Source organism: Dryobates pubescens, chromosome 26, assembly GCF_014839835.1.
Source record: "Dryobates pubescens isolate bDryPub1 chromosome 26, bDryPub1.pri, whole genome shotgun sequence".
Lineage (NCBI taxonomy): Eukaryota > Metazoa > Chordata > Aves > Piciformes > Picidae > Dryobates > Dryobates pubescens.
Window position 1 is genome coordinate 11,203,588 of NC_071637.1, and position 11,246 is coordinate 11,214,833.

At 40.6% G+C, this 11,246-nt stretch overlaps 1 protein-coding gene across 2 annotated transcripts; it reads left to right on the forward strand.

Moving 5' to 3' along the window:
- The first annotated feature begins 1,092 nt into the window (after positions 1-1,092).
- Positions 1,093-9,910, forward strand: NELFCD (negative elongation factor complex member C/D). Of its 2 annotated transcripts, XM_054173570.1 has the most exons (15): positions 1,093-1,196; positions 1,680-1,795; positions 1,966-2,075; positions 3,214-3,323; positions 3,644-3,751; positions 3,980-4,132; positions 4,458-4,588; positions 5,009-5,174; positions 5,881-6,015; positions 6,964-7,103; positions 7,417-7,531; positions 7,675-7,770; positions 7,994-8,134; positions 8,493-8,622; positions 9,000-9,910. In XM_054173570.1, the coding sequence occupies exons 1-15, from the start codon at positions 1,131-1,133 to the stop codon at positions 9,032-9,034; spliced, it is 1,752 nt and encodes a 583-aa protein (XP_054029545.1). In that variant the 5' UTR covers positions 1,093-1,130; the 3' UTR covers positions 9,035-9,910. The 2 variants fall into 2 exon arrangements, with proteins under 2 accessions (XP_054029545.1, XP_054029544.1); XM_054173569.1 differs by lacking the exon at positions 9,000-9,910 and having other exon boundaries at positions 8,493-8,919.
- The last annotated feature ends 1,336 nt before the right edge of the window (positions 9,911-11,246 follow it).

Below are 11,246 nucleotides of genomic sequence, written 5' to 3' on the forward strand. Positions count from 1 at the left end.
ACCTCCAAGAAGGGCTATGCTAAAGTCCCAGGGTTAGCACAACCATTGCTCTGGGGATCCAGCTTCATGTACAGCAGGTTCATGTGTCACAGGTTGTCCTGTGTGGTAACTGATGGCCCAAGAGCCTCGTAAACAGGAAACGTGGCTCGTGGAGCATAGAACTCTCTGCTGCCCAGAACTCAAACTGCTAAATATGATGCTAATAGTCTTAGTTACAAGGACTACAGCTGGTTTAATATGATTTTTTTAGATTAAAGACTTCAGAATTTTGTCTTTTAGTAAAAGTACCTGCCCAAAAAAAAAAAAACCATATATATATATATAGAGAGAGAGAGTAAATTAATTAAAAAGGGGGAGGACAGGGACAGAAATATTTAATGTTATCCTCCATCAAGTTTTAGGTACACAGAGTTACGCCAATGCTGGTCTTAAAACTTTACCCCTAAAATCTGGTCCTAAAAATTTTGCCACGTCCTCCAAAGTTATCTTTTATAATTGTTGTTTGTTTGTTTGTTTTGTTTTCTACTTGTTAGTTTTGATCATTATATTTGATCATTGCTATCAAATTATTGCTGTTCAATATCCTCAGCGTGAGAAAACTGCGGCCCATCAGCTGCCGCCGGAAGAGCAACACATCTCATTTTTGCTGCTGCTGGGAGGCTTTGAAGCGTTTGGCAGGGTAGGGAAGTTTGATTTTTAATTTCCATTGGCTAATTTTTTCCTCTGACTGTGTGCAGCCTTCTGCCTGCTCTCCAGCAGTGACTAATCGGGGATGAACCGCTTGAACCGGGGCGGAGCGTACCTCCCCCTCCCCGGGAACCACCATCATGGGGCCAGCTTTTACTTTTCTGTATTTAATGTTTATATTCTGCCGTTCCTGGCTAGTTTCGGCCACAACTCGCCAAGCGACAGCTTTGCCGCCGTGAGGACCAGCTGCGGCAAGGAGCGGCGCACTGCACTGCACGACCCTGTCCTGTCCTGTCCGGTCCTGTCCTGCCCTGCCCTGCGGTGGCAGCGGCTCCACCCTCCCGCCGCCCGCCATTCCGCGCCGCTCCGCCCAGGGGGGCGGTCGCGGCCTGGTTCCGGCTGTCGCCGCGGCTGTTTCGGCCCGGGGCGGGACGGGAGGAGCCATGGAGGACGCTGATTACTTCGAAGGCAGTGCGGCGGAGTGGGGGAACGAGGCGGACGGGGGGACGGTGAGCGCTTACGGGCGCCTTAGCGGCGGCGCGATTCGGTCCTGCCGTGCGACGGGAGGCGGGAGCTCGGCGCCGGGCCTGAGGCGGCCTGTGAGAAGAGCCCGCTGCCTCCGCACCGCTCTGCAGAGGAGAGCTGCTCCCGAGGGACGCTGCCAGCCCCTCGACTGGCTTCCGCAGGAGCTCTTGGGCTCTCTTGCTCTTGAAGCCGTGGCTGAGGCTCCGAGCTGAGGCAAAAAGCACCGAGCATAAAGGCGGTCCCCCCTCTGGGGCCTGGGGCTTGAGGGGTTAGCAGGGAGGAAAACAACTGCAGTAGAGTGCTTGATTTTGCGTCCTCTGTGCTGAGAAGTCGTATTTGGGAAGCAGATCACTTGTTACGATGAACCGCGGTGTGCGAGTCTCGCTGGGCAAAATTAGCCTAAATATGGGAGCACAGGGGGAAAACAGGACGAGAGAGGTGGCTGACTTGGCTGTGCTTTTGAACAGCAAGATGATGAGGATGGGGAGGGAGAAGACGATGCAGAAGTCCAGCAAGAATGCCTGAAGAAATTTTCAACCCCAGACTATATAATGGAGCCGTCTATATTTAACACCTTAAAGAGGTGAGTGGAACCTTATGTATATTACGGTGCTGTTATGTCTGTATAGGTGCGGGTTTGTCACTTTGTACGGAAGCGTGTGTGAAAATGTAGACATGATGCTATTGTTTTCCCTGTATTTAGCGATCAAGTAGTTTTAGTTTTTAATATGACTTTTCTAATCTTTTAATCAGATATTTCCAAGCAGGAGGTTCTCCAGAGAATGTTATCCAGCTCCTCTCTGAAAACTACACCGCAGTGGCACAAACTGTTAATTTGCTGGCAGAGTGGCTCATTCAAACAGGTACGATATGTAATACAGTATGATTTGGGTCTGGAGTCTTTCTTCTGTCAGAAATATCTGAATTGGTGGGAAACATGATGATACTCAGCAAGTGGATCATCATCACGTTGTCATCCTGTACGGGTATGTTATGGATCCTGGATGGATCATCATAAAATCATCCTCTTGTGTATATCCTAAATTCTTATTAATAATACCTTTGTTCTGTTCAGGGAATAAGTGAAGTAATTTGTTGAGGAGAATTTTGAAATGCTCACAAACTGTGTTATAAAGCATAGTGCAGTCGAAGCAACTGCATAAACTCTAGTTTGTTTCTATTTTCATGCACAAGGGCAAGGCTATTGTTACAAAGATGGTGCTAGTAATATTTTATAATTTTAATAATATCATATAATTAATCTTGTAAAAACCAATTAGCTTATTATTAGTTACTATTCCCTTTCAGATCAGTGGTTGTTAGATGGAGGGTTCTTATACAGATGCCTGTATTCTTTGCAACAAGAATTCTGTATTAGTGGTCTCTTTATGAGTTCTTCTGCAGCCTCTTGCAAGCTCTGTTCAGCATTATGTTGTTGTATTTTTGTTCCTTAGCTTGTATAAACTTTTGTTTACAAATTATAGGAACTATTATATGCTGATCTCAGAAATGTAGACCCACTTGTTACTGCCTCATACATGGTTTTGTAGTATACTATCAAAGTTACTGATAGACAATATATTAAAAGGTTGGACTTCAGTCTGTACCAAGGTGGGTTTGTGCACCAACCCTGGTAATCCCTTTCGTGTTTAAGATGGGAGCATTTTGGTATCAGGCCTAGTAACAGTCCTGAGATGACTCACATTGTGTTTGTGTAACTGATGAAAAGAAAGAGAAAAGGCCTAGTGTGCCCTGTCTGTGATCCTAAAGAGTCTAAATTTAATGCTGGGGGAAACTTCAACCCACCACATTACCAAAAGAAAATAGTTCTGTAAAGCTGTCTGTATTAGCATGGCTTGATAGTAGAACTGATAGCTCTCCACTCATCTTCTCTGTGTTGATAAATTCCTGTGTGGTTTCTGTTCTCATTGAAAAAATTAAGATGTTGCTGCCATATTTGATTGGATTGCATCTGCCAAGTTTTTTGTTCCTTCTATACAGGTGTTGAGCCATTGCAAGTTCAGGAGACTGTAGAAAACCATTTAAAGAGCTTACTTATCAAGCATTTTGACCCTCGGAAAGCAGATTCCATCTTTACAGAGGAAGGAGAGGTGTGCATGGAATACATGTTGCTATCTCTGCATGAGTGGAACCTACATAGAAGCCTTCGTCTGATGGAGTAGTTGGTGGGGGAAGGGAAATTGTGTCTTCAAAGCTCTTTAGTTAAGAGATAACTAGTGTCAGAAAACCATCTGTATCTCGCTGGAGTCCTCAGAGGTTTAGAGAACTTAGAAACTTTGAATGCATCCTTGTTTGTAATAAAGTTCTGTAAAACAACTTGTGGGACTCTTGAGAAGTAAAAGCCTTGCTTTCAATGATCTTGACAACTAGTTATTCTTACATTTGTCTCTATTGCTCTAATCTTTTTCAGACTCCAGCCTGGCTTGAGCAAATGATAGCCCATACTACATGGAGAGATCTCTTTTACAAGTTGGCAGAAGCCCATCCTGACTGTTTAATGCTTAATTTTACTGTGAAGGTAGCATATTCAAATGTAACGAATGGGAATACCCATAAAGGGATAATTGTTCTGGCATCAAATATTGGCTGTGGTCCTGCTTGTATATTTTCTGTATTCCTTCTAATACTGCCTATTCAAATGTCAGAAGAGTACAAGTGCTCTTTTTATTTTCTTCTAGACTTGTTAGGAGTTCTGAAATATATATGTAAGTAATGCAAGTTTTCTGTGATGTTTCTGTTTTTACAGCTTATATCTGATGCTGGATATCAAGGGGAAATAACTAGTGTTTCAACAGCATGTCAGCAACTAGAAGTGTTTTCCAGGGTCCTGCGTACATCTCTGGCAACGATTTTAGATGGAGGAGAAGAAAACCTTGAAAAAAACCTCCCTGAGTTTGCTGTAAGTTTTTATTTGTTTGTTTGTTTTGTGTGTGTTTGTGTGGTTTTTTTGGTTTTGTTTGGGGTTGAGGATATACAAATTACTGGAGAATTGTAGAGAATCTTCACATCAAATCTTACAAATTGTTTTGAGTTAAAAAATAGGTTAATGCTTTTGGGTCATTTTATGACCAGTAGACACTTCTTATATTTATCATCTTACATCTTGTGTTGTATCGGTGCATGACGATACTGTGCATCCTTTTGGCTGATGGGTTTTGGATTTTGGTGTTCACAGAAGTCTGTTCCTTGTTGACTGGTTAGATTTTTGCTATGTGCCTTCACAGAAGATGGTGTGCCATGGAGAACACACTTACCTGTTTGCTCAATCTATGATGTCCATACTGGCTCAAGAAGAGCAAGGAGGGTCAGCTGTCAGACGGATTGCTCAGGAGGTTCAGCGATACGCTCATGAGAAGTAAGTGGCAGTTATTAGTCAACTGTCATTCACTGGAATTTGTAAACTGCTGGGTTTTGCTCATTAGTGACTACCTTTCACCAGCAAAAGGACGATTCTTAGCTGCAACAGAGCAGTTCCTGTAGCAATCTTTAATTTGTGGAGTAATAGAAAAGCTCAATATCCTATACTGGGAGAACCCTAAATCAGAAGAGCAAAGAATTGAAATGTCTATCTATTAAAAAATGCATGTTTTAATTTATCAATGAACATTGTTGGAAACAAAGAAAGGAAATACTGGCCTGTTTCTGTAATTACCCGGGATGAGGGGCTCTGCCCCGAGGCATTACATTCAATAGGCTGTGTCGTGTTGACTCAGTGAGGCTGAAACTGAAATGTCCAAATTGAGAAATAAATTCTGCGTGTTTGCTCTTCATCCAGAGGCCATGATGCCAGCCAGATCACTTTAGCATTGGGTACTGCAGCCTCCTACCCTCGAGCGTGTCAGGCTCTTGGTGCGATGTTGTCCAAAGGTGCTCTCAATCCAGCAGATATCACTGTCCTGTTCAAAATGTTTACAAGCATGGACCCACCTCCAGTAGAACTGGTTAGTAGTTATGCTTTTGTGAGCTCTGAGATTTGCTTCTATTCCCATAGCACTTGGAAATAAGCTGTCTTGTTGTGCCAAGTATTATACTGACTCGAAATAAAAGTTGTCACTCAGACTCACCCCTCTATAGTTTTAAAGTAATGTCTACATGCAAAACTTGTATTCTATTTCACATTAGCTTATTGATTGATTTTGCTTTGGTTTGGTTTTTTTAATCACTCCATTTTTTATATCTATATATATGTATATATAGATATTAAAAATATGTATTATTTAATATGCAATGATTTAAAGACCTTCTCAGTAGGAGATAAAGATGGCAACAACTTAATTTCTTTTAACAAAAAAAGCCAAAACAACAAAGAAAGAAATCCATTAAGTTTTGCAATTTGTTACAAGCAGGCCTAAATGGCATGTTTCGTTTTTCTTACTGCTTTGTTCTGACATGGGTTCTGGGAAGAAATGGTGGTGCTTAGATACTTTAACATAGTCTGTAATTACATTGTTTCCTTTTGTTGTTTAGTATTTGGGTTTTTTTAATTTCTGACCAAAGTTTGGGTCTCTTCAGAAAACTGTCTAACCTGTTCTCAAAGGGGAATGTGTTATAGCTCATTCTGTGCAAGGTATATCAGGTGCAACAACTGTATTTGTAGTCACCTCTCACCATCCTCGGGCTCTAATAAACTATTCATTTTCTCTGCAGATTCGAGTCCCTGCCTTTCTGGACCTCTTCATGCAGTCATTGTTTAAGCCAGGTGCTAAGATCAACCAGGACCACAAACATAAATTTATTCACATACTGGCATATGCAGCCAGTGTAGTGGAGATGTGGAAAAAGGTAATGTTCAGCCCTATGAGATTATTTTAACCTAAAGTGTTCTGACTGTACTAAAGAACTCATATGATCTTCAAGCTGCTCAGTTTAAAATAATGCATTCAGCTTGATTCACGTATTTTAACATGAAGGTTTCTGGCTTCAGCTGAAATTGTGTTCAGTCTCGAACACAAGCCCTGTGAGGAGCAGCTGAGGGAGCTAGGGTTGTTTAGCCTGGAGAAGAGTAGGCTAGAGCAGACCTTATTGCTGTCTGCATCTACCTGAAGGGTGCTTGTAGCCAGGTGAGGGTTGGTTTCTTCTCCTAGGCAGCCAGCAACAGAACAAGAAGACACAGTCTCAAGCTGTGCAGGGGGAAGTTTGGGCTTGATCTTAGAAAGAAGTTTTTCACAGAAAGAGCGATTGCCCATTGGAATGGGCTGCTTGGGGAGGTGGTGAGGTCGACATCCCTGGAGGTGTTTAAGAAGAGACTGGATGAGGCGCTTAGTGCCATGGTCTAGTTGATTAGATAGGGTTGGGCGATCGTTTGGACTTGATGATCTTGGAGGACTCTTCCAACCTGGTTGAACCTGGTTGATTCTGTGTGAAATCACTAAAAATTGTAGACCCTGATGGCCAAATAGTACTATAAAAGTGCACTTGGTATTTTTGGTGTCTTCCCCCAAAGTTTATCAGTAGCAGTTGTGTACTACTAGAATTGTGTGTCATTTTTCAGAGGAGAAACAATTTAACTTTATGAAGTAGATAAAGTAATTCTTTGGGAATGAAATAAACCAAACATCCTTTTTCTTCCGCTAATTGATAATTAGTTCTTCTGAAACTTGCATTTGAGTGTAGATTTGGAGAAACTTGATGTAATCTTAGGCTTATAGCAGGTTACAGTTCTTTTCCTTAGGTAACCAGAGACATCTGCTATATTCACAACTCCTACATTCAAACTTTGCAATTTTTCAGAACAAGAGAGTGAGCATAAACAAGGATGAACTCAAGTCAACTTCAAAAGCCATTGAAACCGTTCATAATTTGTGTTGCAATGAGAACAAAGGAGCATCAGAGTTGGTTGCAGAACTGAGCACTCTCTATCAGTGCATCAGGTGAGCTGTGGGACTGGTCCAAGCTTCAGTTGTTGGAGGGAAAGTAGTATTTAGGAAAGGCACTACTGATAAAGGGAAATGTCTTTGTAGGTTACTCTGAGAACATCCTCATTGTAGAATACATAAAGATGTGATCTGAAAGCAACTTTCAGAATTGTACATCTGACTCTTGGGAATCTCTCTCATGAGGATACAAATTCTGGCTTTCACCTGTCATTTATTTATATTAAAATGTCCTGGGAGCTTTTGTTTTGTTTGGGATTTTTAAACTTTTTTAAATGCTGCTGTGCTGAGGTGATCTTTTTTTCTGTAGGTTCCCAGTGGTGGCAATGGGTGTATTAAAGTGGGTGGATTGGACAGTGTCAGAACCACGATACTTCCAGCTGCAGACTGATCACACTCCAGTTCATCTGGCATTATTGGATGAGGTAAAAATATATATAAAACCTTACTGGAGACTAAGGACAGTTTTGGTGGCTGTAACTGGAGGTACATTCAGTTCACTGAGTGCCTGTCACTAAACTGAAGCTCTAAATGGAAGTTCTGAGGATCTTTCCTCTCTTGTTTGCAGATCAGTACATGCCATCAGCTGCTTCATCCCCAGGTTCTACAACTTCTTGTCAAGCTCTTTGAAACAGAACATTCACAGCTTGATGTAATGGAGCAGGTGATTGTCAAAGGATTCAGTATTTGTGTGCCTTCATATTAATTGTGTTTATTCAAGAGGGCAGCTTTTGCTGTCACAGCAGTTGCAAGAGTTTAATATAGGGATATAGTCACTGTTAAAAAGTAGCATAGCAGATATTGAATCAATAAGAATGAACACTAAATCTTGCTTGCTTCTGAGAGGAAGTTCTAATCTGTTGGTTCTTCCCTTCCCACACCATCAGCTGGAATTGAAGAAGACACTCTTGGACAGGATGGTACACTTACTCAGTCGAGGATATGTCCTACCTGTTGTCAGCTATATCCGCAAATGCCTGGAGAAGCTAGATACAGACATCTCTCTCATCAGATACTTTGTTACGGAGGTCAGCAGCAAAAATTATCTGCTAACATAGAAATAAACTTTAAGCAGTCATAGGTGTTTGAATATTGAATAAGCTTGCCTCAGATTCAAAAGTATTTCCGGACAGAAGATAGATTTTGAGCAGTGTATGTAATAGTAGTAATCACTAGGATGTGACTGGGTCCTACTCAATCCTGATTTCTGAAAATATTAAGGTACTGGATAGAATACCACAACAAGACATAATTAATTATTGTATGAAGAACAAGAAGTCTGAAGTGCAACTACTTGTATGATTTTAAGTCTAGTATTGTAAATTAAATATTGTTCCTACTACTTCTGTAACTGGAAGAATAATCCATTGTTGTCTGCTGTTTCAGGTGCTTGATGTGATTGCTCCTCCATATACCTCAGACTTTGTGCAGCTTTTTCTTCCAATCTTGGAGAATGAAAGTATTGCAGGTACTATTAAAACAGAAGGTGAACATGATCCTGTCACTGAGTTTATAGGTAAGTTGCATTTATTCCTTTCATACTTGCTCCCTTTTGCATTTGTTACACCTTGCAAATAATGTTCAGGAGGAGGACTGATAAAAATAGGAATGCCTCCAGGTATTTTTATAGGTAACTCCCTTATTTAGGGACCTGTGTTTAGCAATTTTCCTTTAATCAAGAATCTCAGGGGAGTAGTGAGAAACCTGGGACAAAAACTAGCACTGTAAGGAAAAGAGGGGAAGGGAAGTAGTATGTCATAATACACTCCTATCCTAAAGTATCATCTGTCCAGACCCTAAAATCCTAATTATCTACATAACATAGAAATCCATGTACAAATAGGTAAATCAGAGCAATGTACTGAACACTTCTGTTTTGTTTTTCCTTTTAAGCTCATTGCAAATCTAACTTTATTATGATGAACTAAGCAGTGGAAAATATCAAGAATGAGGAACACACAGTCACAGCTTTGCCATATTCTCCACCAGTAAGGTTCTATAACTGGGCAACACAGCAGCCAAAAATCCAACAAACAAAACCCCCCAAAAAATATGGAAGAAAGGGCTGAAGGGTATTTGCTTGACTTGCATGGTGACCTTAAGTTTCATGAGAGGACTGTTAACATACTTTGAAAATTTGAATAATACTGAAGGATTTTCTGTGACACAAAATAGTATAAATCTAAATATTCTTAGGGAGTTAGCAGGAGAGAAACAGATGTATTTTGAAGAATGTTATTTTTACTCACAGAATTTATCACTGATTCTTTGTGTAACATACAAAGCCTGAAGAACAGGAAAGGTGGTTCCTACAAAACCACTTTGTAGAGAGTTCTCTGAAGGCTATCTTGAGTGCTCTAGGTTTTGATATTATGAATTGTCAGAATGGAGTTAGTGTGATGAGCTCTGCTGCAGAGAAGCCACAATGCCTCTTTCTCACCTCTGTGTAATATTAGAATTCTAAATAGCCTCTGTGTTTACTGCTATGAAAAACACCCAAATGACCTGTTTTGTGTCACTCGAGTGGAGTTGTAACAGTCAAGGTTGGTTTTGTAGTAGCAGATGAATCCTACAAATGTTACCTTTCAGAATCTATTTTCTGTTAAATAGATGCATCGAATGTTACTGGTAAGTTTCATTACCATGTCTGAATTCTACTCTCCACAAATATGAATGTGTGCAGAAATTTTGTTACTGCTTGGTTTTTATTCTTCTCTACTGTGTCCTGGTTGATGCCAAACAGTGGGGGATATACCCAAAATTATAATTTACCTTTAAATAAAGTTGTTTTGTTTTTCCAGAGATTTCTTTCAAAGTTTCATTGAGACCACTCTCTTTGTTCACTGGACTGGACTTCTCTTTGTACAGGCAAATACTGTTTGTTTAAATGTGAGTATAGACAAGCCCACTGTGCTTTGCCAAGCACATCTTTTCTGAAGAACCTGCTTGCTAAAAGGCACTGATGTTGTAAGTCTAACCAGATGTAAATTTAAAAGGAAACCACTTTGTTCTTCTCTGTGATCAGTGATTTGTGAATGGGACATCTAATCTACCCTGATCATTCTTCAGACAGCAGCCAATTGTATAGAATCTTGTAAGTGGTGTATCTTTCATTTCCTTAGTTGATTCCTCACATACTCCAGTGACGGAGCTTACCATCATAACAGTGCTCTCATCAACTTAAAGCACAGCTTGGAAAAGGCAAAACTTGCTTCAGAAGCTGTTCTGAACTTCTTTGCGTATCTTTCCACCATTTAAACTTGAGGCCTATCATTCATAATGTTGTGAGTAGAGTTAGCATATGTTTGGCTTGTTGTAGCCCCTGACTTCCTTTCTTTGTGGCATAAACTGCAGGAACAGTTCACCTTGTAGAGCTTCATTTTAGGATGTAGCTCTGTCTTGCCTTTTAGTGTAGCAAGAGCAGTTTGTTCCTGCACCCACTGCAACTTTGCCAGCTTTCAAATTGCGTATACTTCTGCTTTCCTGAGTTCAGGCTTGGTATCACTTCCTTTAAACACTTGAGTTCCTTTTGTGATTTCTCCCTATAGATTCTTTTTTTAACTAGTTAAAACTCCATGGTGGTCCAATCAGTACTGTCATACTACCATCTTCATATTTCAAAGGAATTTCAGTTACAGCAACTGCTGTAGCTTGGCAGCTTTAATCCTTATTAGCTCTCTGGAGTCATTTTGCTATGGGAAAGCAAAGCCAAGGAGACAGTTTTAAATCTAGGCAGGTGTAGCTTGTATCTTGTATCAAGGTAAGCAGTGTGGCTTACCTTGAATTTGTTTGAACCATCATAGTTGCTGTATAGACTGTGTTGACCAACCCTTTCATAAGGAAGAGTCCAGTACAAGTAGTACCAGGGTAAGCTTTGGGTAGCTAGTCTACCACATGAGACTGCTTGTTAGCTACAAGAGAAAGCAACTGAAAACACACGATGATGTAAAAGTTTTTTTATTAAATGCAATTAACAATGCCAGTTAGTAACATTTGATATGGCACAGATATGCCACATAGCAAGCAGCTCCCTTTTGTGGCAATTTAAACTTTGTCCCTTTAGGGGGAAAATGGCACAGCCAATCACATACTAAAGCAAGGAATTTGAGCAAAGACAAGAGTAACTAAATAACTAAAATA

Coding starts and splice junctions, on each gene's coding strand:
- NELFCD (XM_054173569.1), top strand. CDS start 1,131: ATGGAGGACGCTGATTACTTCGAAGGCAGTGCGGCGGAGTGGGGGAAC. Junction 7,104..7,416: donor ACTCTCTATCAGTGCATCAG/GTGAGCTGTGGG, acceptor TTTTTTCTGTAG/GTTCCCAGTGGTGGCAATGG. Junction 7,532..7,674: donor ATCTGGCATTATTGGATGAG/GTAAAAATATAT, acceptor TCTTGTTTGCAG/ATCAGTACATGCCATCAGCT.